The 21,137-nt window shown below is 49.7% G+C and overlaps 2 protein-coding genes across 6 annotated transcripts in view; both read right to left on the bottom strand.

The window, feature by feature from the left end:
• Window positions 1–2,054: 2,054 nt before the first annotated feature.
• Window positions 2,055–13,744, bottom strand: UCP3 (uncoupling protein 3). Of its 3 annotated transcripts, none has more exons than XM_010989437.3 (8): window positions 13,633–13,744; window positions 9,527–9,699; window positions 8,061–8,275; window positions 7,327–7,537; window positions 6,868–7,068; window positions 5,635–5,736; window positions 4,981–5,161; window positions 2,287–2,401 (listed from the first exon to the last, which is right to left on the bottom strand). In XM_010989437.3, exons 3-8 carry the CDS (start codon window positions 8,184–8,186, stop codon window positions 2,287–2,289), a joined length of 936 nt encoding a protein of 311 aa, XP_010987739.1. In that variant the 5' UTR covers window positions 8,187–8,275; window positions 9,527–9,699; window positions 13,633–13,744. The 3 variants fall into 3 exon arrangements, with proteins under 3 accessions (XP_010987747.1, XP_010987739.1, XP_010987731.1); XM_010989429.3 differs by having other exon boundaries at window positions 9,527–9,774; XM_010989445.3 differs by lacking the exon at window positions 9,527–9,699 and having other exon boundaries at window positions 2,055–2,401.
• Window positions 13,745–18,581: 4,837 nt separating this feature from the next.
• Window positions 18,582–21,137, bottom strand: part of C2CD3 (C2 domain containing 3 centriole elongation regulator) — a 107,723-nt gene continuing 105,167 nt past the window's right edge. For 2 of the 3 annotated variants that reach the window (XM_031460315.2, XM_031460316.2), the window contains one exon: window positions 18,582–19,383. In XM_031460315.2, coding sequence (XP_031316175.1) covers window positions 19,243–19,383 — 141 coding nt within the window. In that variant the 3' untranslated portion in view covers window positions 18,582–19,242. The remainder of the gene's footprint in view (window positions 19,384–21,137) is intronic. The other variant, XR_004139305.2, reaches the window with a different exon arrangement.

Here is a 21,137-nt window from a genome sequence, read left to right on the forward strand (position 1 = left end):
TTAATATGCTAGTTTAGTAAAATCAACATATAATAAGACTTTTTCTGTTGGAGGCCAGATTCCTTGCCATCTTGGTCCCAGCTGGTTCCATCTGGTTTTGTTTGTTTGTGGCTTCCTTATATCTGGACCCTTTAATTAAAGATTTTATGTTAACTCCTTCTAAAGATAGGGGTTGGCCGGTTGTGAGCAAAGACCTGGAGCAGCTGTGTTAGCACTCCCACCAATCTTGTTTTCCCTTCCCCAAAAGCCTGAAGTTGGAAGCCACTAGGCTTCTGATCCCAGTCAAAATATCTCTCAGAAGCATTTATCCTCTCTGTTTCAGCATCATCATCTGAATAGTATGCTCTGAGCAGATGTGTGTTAGCATTGCTACATAGAAATTCATGGAAGACATAGTCCTTGGCCTCTAGGAACTTAGACAAACCAACTTGGAGTTTAAAAATGATTTACACATGCCATCAAATGAAAAGAAAATTTTAAATGTTTTTTTGTTTGTTTGTTTTGTTTTTTGGGGGAGGTAATTAGGTTTATTTATTTTTTATTTTTAATGGAAGTACTGGGGATTGAATTTAGGACCTTGTGTATGCTAAGCATGCACTCTACCACTGAACTGTACCCTGCCCCATAAATATGGGTTTTATTTGAAAACCAAACAGGACATTAAATCAAAATAATTTTTAATTTTTTGATTTTTGTTTGGACTTTTCGTTTGTATATATAGATAATCTCAAATTATGATTTAGATTTAGGAAAGTGTTGAGGGTAAGTGGATATTCATTTTTTTCCCCAGGGTGCAAAGGAGTCAGAGCAGGGAAGGAGGGATCACATCACTGAGCACTTCCTATGAGGTGGGGACTGTCATTCCTACTTCTCCATAGGACTCAGGTGCAAGGATCCCCGTGATTAGGTTACTAGGAGTGTGTGTGAGTGTGTGTGTAAGGTGAGGTTTGAACCCAGTTTTTCACCAGAGCCACATAGGCTGCTGAGGAGCAGAAAAGGACTGGCATTCTGGGTCCCTATTATCGACGTGAAATATGGCCAGTTAAGTTCAGAAGGACGTCATCTGGTTCAAACCCACCTTTTACAGATGGAGGAGCCGAATCCCTAGGGTAGAAGGCAGTGTGTGCGTTTGGGCCCGATGTGACTCAGTGCTGACAAACAGGAAGCCTGAAGTGAGAAAGGGAAATTCCATCCAAGAAAGAAGGCAGAAAAGTGGCTATTCTCATTCCACACTCAAGGTGTGAATTCCTTTATTGAGTCACAATCATTTTCTAAAAATTCTGGGACCTGGTACTTAGGCTTTCAGTCCAGCATTTACCTCTTTATCCCTAAACTAAACCCTCTAAAGTGCCTCATAGTCCAGGGGGTGGGGGGCTGCATGGTAGTGAGGCTCCCACAGCTGCACGTCATACTTAGTCACCCCCAGCTCCTGGTTCCTTTGGTCTCACCTCTAGACATCTGTGTCATTCAAAAGCATTGTCCCAGGCACTTCCTCACTGACCAGCAAAATCTTTCGTAGGGCCTTGTCCTTACATTTGTGCTTGTACAGAGTTATTGCTTTTACAAACTGCTTTCTTGCCCAGCTTCTCCCTTGATCCTTATAACATACCAGGTGAAGTAGGGAAGGGATTGTTACTCCCATTTTACAGGAAAGGAGACCGAGGCTGCCCTCTTGTTTCTCCAGTGTCATCAGCAAACATTTACAGATCTCAGCCTCACGCTGACCCAGCAGTGCTCCTTTGACAAAGGTTCTAGACTTTCTCTTTTTCCTCTTTCCTAGAATGCCAGTGGATGCTACACAGCAGACACGTTTCAAATATGGCTGATTGAAGGCTGTGGTCCAAAGCTTTGGCAGTGCCCTTCTAGACTCCTTAGCTGATTTCCACATGTATCACATGCCGCTCCTGTCCCATGCTTGCAGTCTTTCCTGTTTATAACTCATCATCTGATCAGATTTTTCAGGGGACATAAGTTGGCAAACTTCCATTTTATCCAAATGAATCTGTTTTGGTTTATTTCCTCTTGCCTAAATGTTAGGCGGCCAACCTAACAGGTTGCACAAATTAATATAATTTATTTTCCATCTTGTCAGTGCAAAACAAAGGTGTTCTTAAGACAAAGCACTGAAGACCAAAATCCTTCCTCCTCTCCTGTTTTTTGAGTCAGCAGCAAGTAAACAGCTCTGTAAACATGTGTGGGTCCGTGTCCTTGTGTGCAGGGACCCACAGTTTTATTCCATCCTTAACAGGTTTTGTCCTACTTCAGTATCAAGTGGCCTCTTCTTATTCAAAATGGAGATTCCCGAAACATCTGGACTTCCATCAAGGCCCGTTTCAGCTGCTCGTAGGTGACAAACATCACCACATTCCAGGCTCCCAGACGCAAAAAGGAGGGTGTGAATCTGATGAGAGAAACAACCACAGTATCAGATGGGGGGACTGAGTCCCACATAGATGCACGTGCTCGCCACGTTCTTGGTGTTCCTGCCCAGGGCTAGCCGTCTGTGAGTCACGGCATTTTCTGATACTGTTTAGTCTTTCTTCTCTGCTGAAGGAATTTAGGCAGAAGTTGGAGTCAAGAAAGGGAAGGAAACTAACATTTTTGAGCTGAGTTACTGTGTCAGGCAGTTAATTCTCACAGTTCTATCAGGTAGCTGTGATTGTTGCCAGTTATTCCCCCCCTAGAAATAGAGGTTGTTAGAGTCAGGTGTTTTCAACTAAGATTTATCTTGCACCTGGGTGTTTCTGGGCTCATTTACAACCTGAGTGGCCACCCCTGAGGAGGCCCCTGCCTCTAGCTGGGCAAAAACAAGAACAATGTGACACTAAATTTGGCTAATTTTCCAAGAGCCTGCCTGTCCCATTACAGAGCAGCTGGGAGAGTCCCCATCTCAGGGGAAGAGCTCATGACTTGGCCCCTGTCTTCTTCAGCCTCTCTCCGTGAATCCCCTCCTGCCTCTCAGCTCCTGCCAGACCCTTCCTCCCACACCTTTGCCAACGTTGCTCCTTCTGCTTGGACCATCCCCTCTCCTGGCTTGGCTGGTTGCTCTTTGCTCTGTGGGACTCAGCCTGGGCACCAGAACCTCACACTGAGGCCTCTCCTGAACCTCAGCCTGGGCCCTTCACAGGGAGTATAGCACGGGGAGCAACAAATGTGAACTCGGGGGTGAGACCTGGGTTCAAATTCTAGCTTGACCAGTTTCTTTCAATTTTATTATTTTTGTTATTGTGGGGGGAGGTAGTCAGGCTTATTTAATTATTTTTCAGTGGAGGTACTGGGAATTGAACCTAGGACCTTGTGCATGCTAAGCATGCACTCTACCACTGAGCTAAACCCTTCTCTCCTCAACCAGTTTCTTGAACTCAGTTTTTCTCAGGCTGTTTCCTTATCTGTAACGTGAGGACAATAATGGTCTTTCCTCCACAGAGTCATTGAGAGGACTGAATGAGTGAACGTGCAGCACGCAGCACAGGGCTCGGTATCAGTAAATCCTCATTACATGTCACTTACTTGTTGGCTGCTCTTCAAAGGAAGCACAGCACGGGGCCCAGCACCCACGAGATGCTCCATGCATGTTGTCCAAATGAAAGGACAAACCAAGACAAGTGGCTACAGCTGAAGAGTGTAATAATGGAGGCACTTATAGGAAAAGGACTGTCAGCTGAAACTCGGTTTTGTGCCGTCATCCCAGGGTCAAGAACGTGTTTGCTTGTTAGGTCCAGTATAACACCGGGCACCAGAAAACTCTCCTCTGAGGTGAAGGTAAGAGCGCTGGGCAAAGAGCTTAGTGTGGTGTGGATGACATGCTGTTGCATGGCGTCTACCAGTCTGGGTTTGAACCAGGACTCTGCCATTTAAACTTTGTGAGCTTGGGCAAGTTCCTTGACCTTTCTGCATCTCAGTCTCTTCCTCAGTAAATGTGGAGAACATGACCCAGTTCAAGAGGGTGTTGAGATAATATATGTGAAGTGCTTAGCACCAGGCCTAACACTTAGTGACTTTGGTCCTGGTGATTGTTAATAACCTACCCTATAGAGCACTGGCTTTGTGCTGGGGACTCTGGGAGATGAAAGATGTATACAGTTGACCCTTGAACAACACAGGTTTGAACTGTGTGGGTCCACTTACACAGATCTTTTTTCAATAGTAAATACTACAGTACTACACGATCTGTGGTTGGTTGGATCTGTGGATGTGGAACCAGGGCTGTGGAGGAACTGCATATGTGGAGGGCTGACTATAAATCGTACACGTCTGCAGCTGTATAGGGTCAGCCCTCTTAATCCTCTCGTTCAAGGGGTAACTATAAGCCACCAGTCCTTGGCTGAAAGGAGCTTGCATTCTAGCATGGGGGATAATCTAAACTTACAAATACTGTATTACAAAGTAGGAAGTGGTAGATACCATAAAAATGGTATCAAGGAAGTATTGCTGAAGTTCACAGGGAGAAAAATTTATACCTGAGAGTGTTAGGGAGGAGGTGGCATTTGAACTAGTCTTGAAGGACGGCTAAGATTTAGAAGGTGTAGATGGTGTAGGAAAGGCATTCCACCCAGAGGGAACACTTAATGCCGAGACAAAGAAGCGGGAAAACATGAAGCACATTGGGCATTTGGGCTGCCACCCCTGGGGACCGACGGTACTGGCAGAGGGTCAGGGAAAACTCTCAGGATTACCAACCAGCTTCTCCTCCTTTTTACCTGCCCAGTATGTTTGGAGCTGGCACTTTGACCTATGCCTACACTCCTTTTTCTCAGATAAGCCTCTCTGACTCCAAATCAGACTTGGTCCACCCTCTTTAAAAATTTCTGTAGGTCTTTATACTTGTTCTCTGTGGCATTTACATCTGTGCTGTCCACCACTGCATTTCCAGATGGACCCATGTGGGCACAATCTGCATGGAGGGAAGGAAGGAAGGTGTGGAGGGAGGCCTGAGTTCTCTCTCTGGGAGAGAATGCGGAGGCAGGAGGGGAGGCTCACCCCTTATAGAAGGCTGTGGGGCCTTCCTGGGTCACTAGCTTCAGCATACAGTCCAAGGGGCTGTGGTACTGGCCTGGCAGCGAGTTCATGTACCGGGTCTTCACCACATCTACTGGGGAGGCCACCACTGTGGCACAGAAGCCGGCTCCAAAGGCAGAGACAAAGTGGCAAGGGAAGTTGTCTGTAGTGGGGAAGGGAAAAGCAAATATTGGGCTGGGAGATGGTCATGCTCTTGCTTTCTGTTCTCTGTGTGTTCATTGTCCCTAAAGAAACTGAACTCCTTGAGCATAAGGATACTGTTCTCCAAATCGCTCACAGTACCCAGGGTGGAGCTCTTGGTAAGAACTCGAGAAACAGAACTGGGTCATCCCAGAGGTGGAAGCTAATCCAGCCCAACCATCTCGTTTGAGGAAACTGAAGTCAGAAGGTGACCCTTGCCTAAAGGTGCATGGGAAGAAGTGGTGTCAGCCTGGAATCCAAGTCCCTGGCCTCCTGTCCAGGCTTCTTTCCTACTTGTCATAATGATGTACTGGGCACTGCCCCTCTCTACACTCCTTCTAAAGCCCAGTCTTCTCTGGGTGGTGTCCACTCTGTAGAGTCCTGGGTTCCCTCCCTGCTGTGGGAGGGCTGTCTGCCTGGAGCCCAGGGCCTCACCAGTGAGCAGGTGATAGTCTAGCAGCTTCTCCTTGATGACGTCGTAGGTCACCATCTCAGCACAGTTGACGATGGCATTCCTCGTGATGTTGGGCAGAGTTCCTGTGAGGAAAGGGGTGAGGCTGATGAGTGGGGAATAGGAGAAGTGGACAATCCTGGCTGCAAGGCCACAGGCCCCAGTTTGGGGGACATTGTGCCCCATTCCACTGTTCTCAGAGGAGCCTACCTCAGGTGGGCTGATTCCACAGTTTCCTTTCCAGTGTTAAAAACTCAGATTATCATGTCCATCTTAGAGACAGAAGACAGAGAGGCCCTCTTGTGTTTGTTTAGGCCACATTTTGAAGGATGATCTACAACATCTATCAAAATTAAAATATGCCTCCCTGAGACCTGGCTAGAACCAGAAAAGGAAGTATTTCTTTGGGAAAGGGAGGCTGAGCTCTTGGAACAGTGACAGAGTGTCTTCCTGGCATGGCCCTTGGAAAGCATCAAGACCAACCCCCTGGTTTCACAGATGAGGGATGGGCCCCAGGAGGGCACCCAGCAAGTAAGGCTGTGACCCAGGTGTCCTGCCCTTAACCTTCACTGGGTCACTGTTTCTCCTGCAAGCTTCATGTGAGCCCTGGCCATGTGTGGGAGAGACTCCAGCATTTGTCAAGGGGGCCACTACTTAGACACGTAGGAAACCCCTAAAGCCTTGTTCTCAAGGAAGACCCCCTCCTCATGGCTGCTTCCCCAGTGGCCTCTGTTTCTGCTCCATGCCCTGCAGTCACCCGTCGTAGGTCTTTGTTGGGGAGGCCCTTCCCACCCATCTCTATGCACCAAGAGACTGCTGAGCCCTTGAGGCCCAACTTTCATGTTACCCTCCCCCATCCAAGTCCACATTGTCTCTCCCAACCTCCAGCCCTGCACCTCTGTGTGAACCTAGCACATCCTGCCCTGTGGAATGGCTGCTCCTTGACATGTCCCATTTCTCTGTGTGAGAGCCACGAGGGTGCCTTCTATTTCATTTCAGTCTCCCTCGCAGCCCTGTATATGGTGACAGGTTGGCAAAGTGAGCTGAATTTGGGCCAGTGTGGCATGTCAATTGGGATGTGGGGATGGCTGGGATGTTCCTTTGGAATCACTGGAATCCACATGCTGGGAGCTCCCCTCGTTGCTCAGTTTCCTGCCCCAGCCCTAGAGTAGGAAAATCTCTGCCGAAGGCTCTATGAACCTGGAGTCCAGACCTACCTTTCCACAGGCCCCGGACTCCTTCCTCCCTGGCGATGGTCCTATAGGCATCCATTGTCCCACTGTACTTCCTGTTGCTCCGGGACCCACCGTGCACACTGGCCTGAAATCGGACCTTCACCACGTCAGTAGGCTGGGCACAGGTTACTGCCATGGCCCCGGTGGTGCAGCCTGCCAAAATCCGGGTAGCGATGCTGGAGTCTGGAGAGGAGGAGAGTGAGTGGGCCAGTGTTCTGCCACCCAGCACCCCTGTGGGCCTGATGCTGATCTCTGGGGGCCGCCCCTGCCTGGTGCCTGCCTTCCCTGGGCCAGGGCTCTGGAGCTTCCTTGATGGAGGCTCAGTCTCCTGAGCATCTGTTACCAGCTCCCCACTTCCAGCTCTGCCTAAGTCGCACTGCCCTGGTCTCCTGACCCTCAGCCTAGATTCTGCTTCTGCACCCACCCCACCCCGGCACTCACGATCCGAGCCCTTGGGGGTGTAGAACTGCTTGACAGAGTCGTAGAGGCCGATGCGGATGGAGGCGAAGCTCATCTGGCGCTGCAGGCCGGCAACCAGCCCATTGTAGAGGCTGCGGGGGCCCTCGGTGCGTACCATGGTCAGGATGGTACCCAGCACGCCGCGGTACTGCGCAATCTGGGCTGCCCGGGCCGCCTGGTTCTCCCCCTGGATCTGAGGGACACCCCGCAGCAGCGTGAGGAGCTTGGTAGGGGGTGGATGGGGCTGTGTGCAAGGGGGCCTGCCTGGGGCTGAACCTCAGAACAAGCATGATCATAGTGTCACATCCCAGTAAAAATGATAGGTTTATGCAGCAGTTTCCATCTTGCAAACTGTTGTACATGGTGTGGTGTTGGATCCTCAGGGAAAAAGGAGGGCAGACTTTTTCTCACTACAGGTGGTCAGTGGCTTGCCCAAACTCACACACTGCTTCCTTCCTCCTTCTTCTCACTTTATGGTTTACAAAGCAGGCAAGGCCATGAAAGGCCCTGGCACATCATGCCAAGGAATTAAGATCTTTTGGTCTCGGGTGATGGTGATGGGCAGGCAGCGAGGCAGGGTCGTGGGCAGTGGGGTGAGTGGCCTGCTCAGGGTTCTCTGTGAGGAAGAGCAGGCGGGCAGATGCTGGAGGTGCTGCGGTGGAGAACTCAGCCTCTCCATTGATGTCATCAGTGACCCTTGGCCAAAGGGCACCTACCTGCAGGCGGACCTTGGCCGTGTCCAGTGGGAAGGTGATAAGGTCAGCAAAGCAGGCTGCCATGCCCGCCCCCAGGAACTTCACCGCCGTTGTGGGAGGCACCTCTGAAGGCTTCAGTCCAACCATGGTCCCAGAGGCTCAGTCCCTCCAGGGCCCAGTGGAGGTCCAAGGAGAGAGGCTGCTCTGTGGGCCTGGGCTTCAGTGCATGGAGGAGGCTGCAAGAGACAGGCCCGGGGAGGGGTTGGCACCTGTGCCCTCTGGGCCAGTCCCCAGGCTCCTCTCAGCACCAGGAGGGGATTTATAAGTGAAAAGCCTGGGCATGGCCATGCTTAGCTCTGTGGATTTGATTTATAAAAACAGGTCATTTTCCTCCCTTTTCTCCTGCCATCCTCACCCTGCCCCCTCCTCCTCTTCCCCCTGCTGAGATGGGTCCTCATTGTCTAGAGGAGGAAACCTTGGCTCAGGCAGGGACAGATCTGGTGCTGACTCCACACCCCAACCCCGTTCTCCTTCCCCAGCACCCAGCTGCTTTCTGGGAAAGGTCTGCTCCCCGAGGTGTGTGGAGAGTCTGGTCCTTCATCCCAACCCAACAAAGTAAACATGCCTCGTGGCTCAATTAAACTGCTGATCATCTTGGATGAAGTGCTTTTTTTTTTTCTAAGTCTATCTGAATATACTCAGGTATCTGTTTACTTAAAATCCTTCTCAGCCTGTAATTCCTTCTGTCACTAAGGGCATTGAGTCTGTGACTAGAAGTATTTCCTCCCAACATTGTAGGACTCCTGGGCTGATGCTCTGCTGTGGAGACCAGCCCCAGGCCAGTCTGCTGCTCTGCCTCCCAGGGAGGTGGGGCTGAGGGGGTCCTGCCACTGATCTCTGTGGTGGTGTCTGCTGACCTCCCTGGCTCAGCACATGCCCTTTCTTTACTCACACTTCTTACACCCTCAGAAGGATGAGCTTCTCAGAAGCCAGAGGAGGATCAGCCTTGGTCAAGGGAATGTGCCTCCTCCCTGCCCCCAGGGGAGCATTTGTGCCTGCCCCCATCTTACTGCTTGTGGACGAGAGCCATGTTTACATCTGAGGGTCCTGGTTTAGCCTTGCTTACCTTGGGAAGCTGGCACACCTGTTGCCCTGCGTTCTTAGAATCTGGACTTCTAGGCATGAGGCCTTTGGTACTGATGCCATCTCTTAGCAGTTCACACCCACTGGCACCCCAACTCCCGTACCACCCCATTGTGTGCTGGGATCCTGGACCCGTCAGCATCCTCACCCCTGGAGCCAGGGCCAGTCCCACAGAGTTGTGAAGAGGGCAGCGTGTGCGCCCCTTCTTTATAGTAACAGAAAATCCTCTAGTCCTGTGGTGAGGAAACTCAAGTTCCTGCCCTGTCTTCCCGGCTTAATGATGGGTTATAGGACCTTGGATATGTTATTTAACGTCTCTTGGGTAAATGAGAATAGTATATTACCTGTTCACCAGTGGTAAATTGGATGCCAAAAGATAGTGGTGACCATTTGAAGCTTCTTTCAGGACTGCCGCCTGCAGCTCTGGTTCTCCCTGTGCTGTCTTCTCAACCCACACGGCTCCTTGGACTCTTAAGCCTGTTGTCACCTTTCCCTGGAGAAGTCTGTTCTTAAGGAGCTGATGTTTTAATTCATGTTAAGGTGTAAGTGACTATCTTAATGATCAGATATTTCTTGACCACTCTGGTAGGTACTAGGGAAGGAAGGATATGGAACGAATCATGTTTGGCCCTTGCTGTCAAGGAGCTTATATTCAGGAAGACTGATAGGTGTAGAATTATCTGAAGAGAACAAGGAAGGTGAGATGGGGGGGATGGGTTGAGATTGGAGCTCACCAGCTGCTGGGTCCCGGTCTGGAAGCCTGGGTCTAATGTAGAGGAACAGCTTTGAATCCTGCTTTGAGGATGGGGGTGCTTTTATTTTGATGTTTCCCAGCATAAAGTTGCATTTAAGATTCATTTTTATTTCTAAAGCTTTTAAAATTGAGATATAATTAACATACCATGATTTTATGCATTTTGATAGTCACCAAGCTATAAAGGGAATTAGGCATTGATTCTGGAATGTTGGGTCTGAACAGCAAATGCTAATTTTCTGCATGGGGACCTCATCTAGTGTCCAAGCATAATTCAGATCATGTCACTTCCCTTTTTAAAAATTCTTCACCCACTATGCCCCCACCATTATTCAGAACAAAGTCCAAAGTCCTTGCCATGACCTGTGGACCTCCCTATGACCCACTTCATGCTAAGTTCTGTGCTTGGCGCTCCAGGAAATCTGGAGAAGAGTAGTCTGTGTGACCTGCCCACAGGGGACTCTCAAGGAGTCTTGTGACAAACCCACAAATAACTGTCGGGCTGGATGGGCTGGATCATGTCCGAAGGAGGGAACCATCAAGAAGGGACTCAAAGGAGGGAGAAACCCTCTCTCTTGTTTGAGAGGTGGAATTAGAACAGTTTCATGGTGAGAGGTGGAAGGAGGGCTTTGAAAGGTGGGCAGGATGTCAGCAGCTGGAGAAGTGGGAGGGGAGTTCCAGGTTCAGGGAAGGGCACAAGCTTGAGTGAGAGTCCAGGCCCGGCTTCAGGTAGGAGGAGGGAATGGCTACTGGGCTGCGAGGCCTTTGCAGTGGAGCTTTATGACACGATCTCACCGAATTCTCACAACTTTCCCGAGAGGCAGCTTTCCCCCTTTTCTCCCCTGCTTTTCGGTGAGCAAACCAAGGCTTGGAAATGTTGGCTTGCTCAGTACTACCAGCCACCAGTGTCAGGGCCTGGTCCACTCTGCTCTGCTGGGCTTGAAACAGCCTTGGAAAGAGGCCAGGACAGTGTTTAAATCCATCTGACAGATGAGCAAAGAAAGGCTTAAGATGGAAAGAGACTTCCTCAAATTCACAGTACTCCAGCCAGTTTCTTGTGAAGGCAATAAAGCTCCCTTCACGGGTCATTCTACTCAGGGGCCCCAGTGGAAGTGGGAGTGTGGGTATCTACCATCTTCCCTTTTTGCTGAGGACAGTCAAAGCCCTTCACAGTTACTTAATTATATGCCAACCCCGTCTCTGGGGAATTAAATGCTAAGCCTATGGAACAACAGCTTGGTGAGGAAGGCTGGGCAGGCATCACTGTCCAGTTTGGCAGAGGAAGAAAATGTGCCCAGAGAGGCTGAGATCCGTGCACCTGGCACAGTGGGGCCTCGGGCTCCCTCTGCAGTGCTCCCCACACCGCCTATCTGTCTGCCTTTCTGTGCTGCCTCCCTGAGAGGGTCCAAGGAGAATTTGGCTCCTTGGGAGGCTGGTGTGGAGCTGAACCTGGACAGCACTGCAGATGTGCTAGGGGAACGTGGCCTCCACCTGCCTCCTTCCTCACTCCCTTTTGCCCTGCAGAAGCCCCGAAGCTGCCAGGCAGGCCCAGTCCCCAGCAGGGAGGCTGTGGCTCCTCTGTCCGGGGCTGGAATGCATGTGCGGTATGTGTTGGAGCACCTGCCTCTCTCAGTGCCTGCATCCTGTTAGCCCTGCTTCCCTGGAGCCCTGGCATGTCCCTTGCTCTTCCCTCCTCTGACAGGAGCGGGACTGCTCTGAACCTCAGATTCAGGAATTTGAGATCCTGACTCTTAAGGCAGAGACCTTCTCTTGGAGAGACCCTGGGGCTTGTGTTCTCTAGTGTCTCTTATAGGCTGTACGAGTGTCCCTTCTTCAAACCTCTGGAAGCCACCCAGGCTCTAATACAAGAAGCCTACACTTCCACTTATGAGTTATGAACTGAGGAGCAGAGGTGGGATTCGTCCAGGGCTGTGTGACTCGGTGCATCCCCTGCCCTTGGCCCCTGGTGTGGAGTGTTCAGGCCCTGCAGGGAGCACTTTGTGGGCTTTGCCCTATGGGCTGGGTCTGTCTCCCTGGGGACACCTGTGTCCCCTGAGCAGGGGCTGACTGTCAAGCACTGCTTCCATTCTGAACCTCCTCTGTCCTCAGCTGCCTCTGTCCTACACCTTCTTTAGAATTAGCCCATTAACTGCAATGGTTTCCCCCCTAGATGGGGCCCTAAATCTGGGACAGGGGCTACTTATCTTGCTGCTCTGTGCAGCCTGGTACAGGGATGGCCCAGGGAAGATCAGTTGACCAACAGACCCCCACTTGCTGAGGTGGAGAAATGGGCAACAAGATGAGATGTTGTTCTTTGAGGGCCTCAGATGCCACAGCTATACTTAATCTAGCAGAGAAAGGGGACTTGTTCGTGGTTCTCAAGTTGAGGAATGACACCATCATTCCTGTGTTTGGATCATGGTGGTGCAGATGTAGAGGATGGATTAGAAGGGAGTGACTAGAGGCTAAGAGACCAGTGAGGAGGTTGATGGGAGGCAGCAAGTGGTGGAGGAGCCTGAACTCGGACAAGAGCAGAGGCAAGGGATGGAGCCGGAGCCCATTCTAGAGGCTGTCCTGACCCCTCTGTGGGAGGGATGGGCATGGGCTCAGGCAGGGAGGGCTCTAGACTTTGACTGGTTAAGTTGGGGTGGGGTGGGGGAGACCACAGTTGGCCCAGGTAGGGGCTCTGAGGTCAATGCTCCCCAACCTCCTCCCCCCTTTACTCTAGCCTCCTGAATTGCTACATTGGTACTTGGGGAGCACCAGCAGACCTTTGTGAAAGTGAAGCATGGGGCAGAACCCTCCTCCTTGTCGCCCTGCTGGGGCATGTGAGGAATGGGGAGTTCTAGCCTCTATGACACAGCATAGTGGTGCCCCGTTCATGTGCTTCCATATCAGGCATTGAGCTGAGGGCTTTACAGGCACTGACTAATTCAACCCTATTTATAAGGCTACATCGCTATGATTGTCTCCATTTCAAACACAAGGGCCCTGGGGCTTCGAGGGCTTCAGCTAATCATAAGGCTAAAGAGTGAAGCTGGGATTGGAGTCCAGAGCCCCTGCCTCTTCACCACCCAGAGTCTCAGACCTCCAGGAGAGCTCAGGATCCTGGAGCTGCTTGTTTACTGAGTGGATTCGTGGCCCTCAACCCCAGAGATCCCGATATAGGGCTGAGCTGGGGCCTGGGAATCTGCATTAGAAACAAGTTCTCCATGGTGGTTCTGAATCAGGGTTCAGAGGACCCTGTTCTGGGATGCTGTGCCCGACCCCACCCTCCTAGCAAAGCCTCTACTGCATCCCCACCAAGGAAGCTGTCTGAGCAGAGCCAGGGGTGCCCCCCAACCCCTTCTCAGGAAAGGGGTTCTCATGGGGAAAGGGTTTTATACTCTGGAAGAATCCTGGGGAGTCTGGGTCAGACTAAGGAGAAAGCCACATCCCATCTACGGGGATTTGCTAAATCATAGCAGGGGCAGCCAGCAGAGCAAGGGGGAAGCGAGTCCTGGGTGAGTGACACAGGTGTTGGGGTTGAGTCCCAGCCCGGCCACAGCACCCTCATCAGGGCTGCAATTCCGTCTTGTCTCAATCTCTACGGGCTCTGTCCTGCTACTGCTGGTGAACCCTGACAGCTCCTGGCTGCTCTCTGGGCGGCTGTGAGGGGAGAACTTGGAGGAAGGCAGGGTGGAGATGGGGTCTTACCTGTGAGTCCAGCCAGGGTGGAGGAAGCACAGGGCCTCCTTAAGGCTCCTCAGGGCTCCATCCTAGGAGGTGGCAGGAAGGATCTGATTGCCCCTTTGCCATTCTCTGTTGTCTCTGCCGTCTCCGGCTTGGCACCTGTCTTTATACACTCCCGCTGACCTGAAACCTTACCCTAGAGAAGCTAGTTGACAGCTTGATCACTTGACCAGAGGTGGCTGGTGAGGGGGAAGGTCAGAGTTCCAGATCTGCTTCAGCTCCTTTGACTTGGGGTTCTTTAAAATAGCTCCTCCCAGATGATGAAAGAAGAGCTACCTCGGGTGATAAGGGCATATATGGGGTTGGGGGTGCTTGGACCTCTCTCTTGAGAGTCCAAAGGTCAAGGCCTCCCATGATAGGCTGGGCAGGGCTCTCCCGGTCCTCCTCTTAATGCTAACAATGATAACTATCATTTCCTGGTGCCTACTATGTGCTAGAAACTTTACATACGTTATTTCTATTTTTCACAATCCTATGAGGTAGGTTTTGTAAGGAGTCTAAGTTTTTTAAATAAAGCTTTATTGAGATGTAATTTGCATATCACACAAATCACCCATTTAAAGAGTACAGTTCAGTGGTTTTTAGTGTATTCACAGTTATGTGACCATCAATCATCACAGTCAATTTTAGAGCATTTTCCTTAATCCCTGCACCCTGCTAAATATCCCCATACACATCAGCAGTCACTTCCTTTCTCCCCTCCCTCCAGCCCCAGTCACTAATCTACTTTCTGTCTCTATAGATTTCCTTGCTCTGAACATTTCATGTAAATAGAATCATACAATATATGACCTTTTGGGACTGGCTTCTTTTACTTAGCATGATTCATCTGTGTTGGAGCATGTATCAGTACTTCTTCCTTTTTATGGCTGAGTATCCACACCTTAAAAATTTTTTTTTTAAATTGAAGTATAGTCACAATGTACAGTTACACGGTGTCAATTTCTGGTGAACAGCACACTGTCCCAGTCATGCATATATATGTACATATATTTGTGTTCATATTCTTCTCCATTAAAGGTTATTATAAGATATTGAATATAGTTCCTTGTGCTATATGGAAAAAATTTGCTTTTTTAATCTACTTTCATATATAGTGACTAACATTTGCAAATATCAAACTATCAAATTTATCCCTTCCCACCCCCTTTCCCTGGTAACCATAAGATTGTTTACTATGTCTTGTAGTCTGTTTCTGTTTTGTTGATGAGTTCATTAGTTCATTACTGTCCTCTTTTTTTTTTTTTTTTCAGATTCCACATATGAGTGATGTATTTTTCTTTCTCTTTCTGGTATACTTCACTTACAGTTATAATCTCCAGGTCCATCTGTGTTGCTACAAATGGCATTGTTTTATTTTTTATGGCTGAGTAGTATTCCATTGTATAAATTTACTACAACTTCTGTCAATGGACATTTAGGTTGCTTCCATGTCTTGGATACTATATATAGTGCTGCTATTAACATTAGGGTGCCTGTATCTTTTCGAATTAGAGTTCCTTCTGGATAGATGCCTAGAAGTGGGATTGGTGGATCATATAGTAAGTCTGTTTTTAGTTTTTTGAGGAATCTCCAAACTGTTTTCCATAATGGCTGTACCAAACAACATTCCCACCAGCAGTGTAGGATGGTTCCCTTTTCTCCACACCCTCTCCAGCGTTTATCAGTCGTGGATTTTTTTAATGATGGCCATTCTGACTGGTGTGAGGTGATACCTCATTGTAGTTTTGAAGTACATTTCTCTGATAGTTAGTGATACTGAGCATTTCTTCATGTGCCTATTGTATGTCTTCATTGGAGAATTGCTTGTTTAGGTCTTCTGCCTATTTTTGCATTGGGTTTTTTTTCTTATTAAGTTGTATGAGCTGTTTATATATTCTGGAAGTTAAACCTTTTTCAGTCACATCATTTGCTAATATTTTCTCCTATTCTGTAAGTTGTTTTGCTTTACTTATGGTTTCCTTTGCTATGCAAAAGCTTCTAAGTTTAATTAGGTCCCAATTTTTTGTTTTTGCTTTTATTTCTATTGCTTGGGTAGACTGCCCTCGGAGAACATTGCTAAGATTTATGTCAGAGAATGTTTTGCCTACATTTTCTTCTAGGAGGTTTATCATGTAATCTTTTATTTTCTTATATTTAAGACTTTAAGCGATTTTGAGTTTATTTTTATGTATGGTGTGAAGGAGTGTCCTAACTTCATTGATTCACATACTGCTGTCTAGTTTTCCCAACATGACTTGTTGAAGAGACTGTCTTTTCTCCATTGTTTATTCTTGCCTCCTTTGTCGAAGATTAATTGACCATAGGTCTGTGGGTTCATTTCTGGGCTCTCTATTCTGTTCCACTGAGGATCCACACCTTTTAATACTTATTTTACAGAGGAGAAAACTCTCAGGGAGGGACAATGACTTACTCAGATTATACAGCTAATATGTGGCAGGGCCTGATCTCCAGTCTGTGAATTATAGGGTACTTTGGCCCTATCTGCTGTGACCACTATCATCTATGACATGACGCTTGGAGGCTTCAGCATGGACACTGTCGGAGCCAAAGGGATCTGGGGAGGGTGTGTGGGGCAGGGCAGGAAGGGTCCCCTGAAGCAGCTGCTGTAGGTTCCATTGGTAGACACTGAGGGTAAGGGTTGGGCACATCTGAATGTGGGCCCAGGTGACAAGAGGAGAGAAGGGGGCAGGGGAGGATAGAGGCCAAGAGGTGGGAAGGGAAGGGAGTTAACTGGGTGGGGAAGAGGAGCAGGCAGAGGCCGTTTCTGGACTTGGGCACATAGTTATGGCCATGGGGCAAGTGGTCACAGGTCCCCATACTCAAGTGCAAAGGTCCTCCTCCTGGCACCTGCCCTAATGTCAGCAGAACAGGCAGTTGGGTTAGTGCTATGAGGGAAGGGGCTGCTAGGGCCGCTGAGGTGGGGAAGGCTTGGGAAGTAGGTTCTTGGCTCCACCCACTTCCAGAGCAGCCTGGAGGTGGTGGGTGAACTGCAGCCAGATGGGGAGGGCTCAGCAGTAGAACCTAAACAAGGGGGCAGTGGGCCCTGGAGAAACCCAGAGGGCGGGCAGTCTCCACTCATGTGGGCCTAGTAGGAGCTCTCTGAAGGCAGGGCTAGGCTTGTCTGCTTTACTCCCTGTCCCCAGGATCCAGCCTGCATTTAGAAGTTCCAAAGTTGGCTGCTCTGGGCTGGGATCAGCCACCCTCTGGGTGATCAGAAACACCCATTTTCAGGGCTCTGTGGAGGGAGTGCTCAAAGGGAAGTGGGGAGACATTGGCTTGGCTGGTTCTACTGGTGGTGGTGGGAACAAGTAAGTACCTCATACCCTCAACCTGTGCTGCATGCTTGGCAAGGCATTTACATCTGAGCTGTTACTGGGAAATAGGTCCAACTTCTGGGGAGAAGATAATAGTAAATAACACACTCTGTAAACGGAGGCAGGGGTTTCAGACCCTCAGGGTGCCTCTGTTACTGGACTTTGCCCTCAGTCTGGTTAGGAGCCACACCTGTCCTCCTGTGGCCTTATCCTGACTTGACCCTGATCAAGTTATTTGCAGGAGCTGGGGCAGGATTTGGAAGGAGTATTCTTCACCTGAGGCTTAACCCCTCAGGCCTGGGCCCCTGACTGCCCGTCTGTAGGTCCCCTGAGGCCTCAAGGGAGGTGAAGACCTGCGCCTTGAAAGCTCCTTGCAGGCAAGTGGCTGGTGACCTGAGAGGGGGTGAGCTGACAGGGTGAAGGTTGGGGGTGTCGAGATGAACAGATGGAGGAGGACATGCTGGTCTGAGGGCAGCTGACTGATGAGGAGAACACCCTGTCTTTCCTCAGGGTTCCTGCATCACCCTGTCCCCTCTGGGGTATGTCCTGCCTGTCTCAGTGTTACTGGCCTGTTTGCCTATCTGAGGATTTGCTCCGGGAGAGTAGGGGAGGAGTGGGAGGGGCTGACATTTCCTAAGCTTCCACTAAGTGCCAAGTGCAGGCGAAGCACTTTCACAAATGTCATCTCATTTAATCTTCACAACCACCCTGTGAAGCTGGGGTTCTTATCTCTGGTTTACAGATGAGGCAACAGAGACTCAGATACAGGGGTAGTCAGGCCAGAGGGGACCTTTCAGGGAAGTGGCAGAGCCAGACTCGTCTTTTCTCTCTCCCCAGCTGCATGGGCCCCGAATGCCCCCCTGGTTCTCTCTGGGCTCACTCCAGACTTAGCTCTTCAAGGAAGCCTTCTCTGATTGCTCCAGCCCACATGATTTCCCCCATGAATTTCTTGAACTCAGAGCACTTAACTGGCTGTACCCTGGGCATGGAAGCCGTGGGACATATCTGGAGGTGTCTTGTGTGGTGATTTACCTCCTAGGTACGTGAATAGAGCAAGACACTTCACTTCATTGAGCTTCAGTTTAACTCTAAAATGGGAATCATAATATGTGGCCTATAGAGTTATTCTGAGGACTGAGTGAAATGACCTGTGCTTGGGGGTGGAAAGCGGGGCCCCCCATCTTAGTTTCAACCTTAACCTTCCCTCCCAGCCACTCTGCGTATCTCTGTCCCCTTCTAATCTTCCCCACAAGCGCTGTCTAAGACAGCTGCTCAAATGTTTGAATCTGACTGTCTAAGCCAGAGCTACCTACTCATCCCAGAGAGATGGGGGATTCTGAGTGGGCCTGTGCCATGAGACCCCTTCACTTTGCTGATAGATTTGAGGCACCAGCAAAGGAAATACTACGCATCACTCTAATCTGGACTAACCTAATCTTTGAAGGAGTCAGAAATCTCATGGCGACCTTGGCCACAGGTTCCAGATCAGCTTCTCTGAGGGACTGTATAGCTGTTAAGCTTTCTCTCTGGCTGTTAGAGCACAAATGCCTGACACCCCAGTCCGGTGGCCAACCCAGGAAACACTTGTGTACAGAATACAAATACTGATATGATTTTATTCAAACACAGGCAGGAACAATGACCTTCAGAGCTGGGTAAAAACACTAAGTTAAAAGCATGGTTAGAATTTCAGACAATCAGATAAAAAATGTGAAGGAGGTAATTTCCTCCTCTCCTATTGATTAATTCAACACAGCATAAAAATACATTATACCTATAAAGTACCCTTATTCCCAAGCAAATGAACTGGAGGTGGCCCTAGGATTTCCTTGGCTATGATTGATGCACACAATGTCTACCCACCTGCACCACCCTCCTCAACCTTTAAGGCAAAAGGGCCTGTCATATTCAGGCAGAGAAGGCTCGTATCAGCAGGAGGCTCGGTCAAGGACATTGAGATGGGTTTCTCAGCTGAAAGCTGCCTGCTTGGGTTCCTTGGTCAAAAGATGAGTGGGTCACTTGGGCACGGAAATCCATGCTGTTTCAAGCCTTTGCCTTGCCATAGCAGGAGGAAGCTGAAGTCCTGGCAAGTGGCCACTGGTCTGGTTTGGGATGCTGACTGGCACCGAGGGACTAGGCTAGTGGTGGTTTCAGGGTTCTCAAAGCCCTGAGGAAAGCAAACCTGGGGCCTCCTGCGAGCTGGATAAGGCTGAAGGAGGGTGGGCAGGTGGACCTTCTGTCAGTCTCTCCAGCTGCATTAGTCTTTCTGGGAGTATTGGGAAGAAAATATCCGTGCGATCCTGCGAGTTTCTTCCTCAGGCAGGGTGGGAGGCAGCGAAGTAGGTCTGGGGCGACAAGGCTTTTGGGTCAGGGCTCCCCTGGTGGCCTCGTTCTTGTCCTGGAGAGGAAGAGGTCAGCGAGGTTAGCACTGTGCACGTAGCACTGCCTAGGGATGACTTTGACTCTTATCTTTTGGTCCTTCGGCTAATACTAGTATAGAGCTGACTGGTTTACAAAGCACCTTACATACCTGATTGTGTTTAACCCTCACCTGGACCCCACAGGTTGGTGTATCATTCCCATGTCACAGATGAGGAAACTACAGTTCAGGTGAAATAAACTCAAGGTGTCCCACAGCTTGGAGTAGCAGACCTAGGATGTGAACCCTTGTTCAGATTCCTTCTATGCCTCTGGAGGAGGGGCAGTCTTTCCAGGACATCCCTTCTCTTGCTGCATGAGTCTAGACAGGTCATCTGTCCTCTGAAATGTGACTGTGTGTGACCCTGCCAGGGAGAAGATGCTGGTGAACAATACACTCTGTGTATGGCCCTTGGGAGTTCTCAGAGCACATAACCACTGCCCTGTACCAAATGTCTCCCTGTCTCGGGCTGATGGGGTATCACTAATTCCCCCTTTAAGGTGTGTGCATTTGGGCTATGACATCATGGTCCTCTGGACTCCTCTAGGACTCACCCATTTGCTCATTCAACCCTTTTCTCTGTGCCAGGTTCCTGCCCTGATGGAGCTCAAAGGATACAGGAAAGCCACCCAAGGCAGGTGGCCGAGAGCAAGGCCCCAGGGAAGAGGCAAGGCTGAAAAGACATGGGAGTTGCTATTACAGGCAAACCTGGCTGACTTCATAGCGTGCAGCCTGCCCTGTGGATGGGTATTTTTTCCCTGTCCCCAAATCCCAGGAACTGGGATCTTCACAAGCTAATGGGGCACTGAGAGCGCACTGTCCCACTCCCTGGGCACAGAATATCAGCTTGGTGGAGACCCTAGAGATTGAGATTACTTCCCTGCCCCTTGTAATTCTGTTAATGGGAAACTGAGGCCTAGTTAGAGGTGTTTCTGGGATCAGTAACATTCAGGAATCCTTTCTTTCATTTCTTTAACCTCCTTACTGCCTACTGTGAGAGGGAGACAGATGAACAGAACTCAGTTCCTGACCTCCACAGCTCAGTTAAACTGGGACAGAGCTACTCAAAGAAACAGAATAGCAGCCAGGATATGAGAAGAGGAATGGAAGTCAGACAACCTTGAGGGTCCCAGCCTGTCAATCTGGAATTCTAAATGCCAAGGGTGTGCATACAACCCAACAAGCTCTCAGCACTGACAGCCCACAGGCACTCTGAGAACCAAGAGTAAAGCAGAGTGAGGGGCTGAGCATGCCCAGCAGGGATGAGAACATACAGCTCCCCATCTTCCAGGCAGGCCTAGGCTAAAAGGGGAAAAAGGAAACTCACCCTGTGCTGGTGTCAGCAGTTCTTCCTTCCAAAATAGGGGAGGCACCTACACCCCATAATGCCTCAGGCTGGGGAGGCTAGTCACCAGCCACTGCCTGTTGCCCTCCCTGTCCAGACTGGGTGCTCCTGCAGGGCATGGACTGAGTCTGATGCTTCTGACTCCCACTGGGACAGGTCCAAGATGGGAGCCTGCGTGCTGCTAGACAGTGAATGGGTAAACTAAACCATGGTGACCAGAGGCTTAAACTGGTTAGGGAGGAGACTGCCTCTTGCAGCAAATATCTCATTTACTCATCCATTCATTCCAGAACCAGTGATTGCTCCAGCTAGAGGAGAGATGGACACCGACTTACCCAGCAATCACAGAGATGAAGCCTAGAGCTTGGGAGCACAGAGAAAGCAATTC

Source organism: Camelus dromedarius, chromosome 12 (assembly GCF_036321535.1).
Source record: "Camelus dromedarius isolate mCamDro1 chromosome 12, mCamDro1.pat, whole genome shotgun sequence".
Taxonomy (NCBI): Eukaryota; Metazoa; Chordata; class Mammalia; order Artiodactyla; family Camelidae; genus Camelus; species Camelus dromedarius.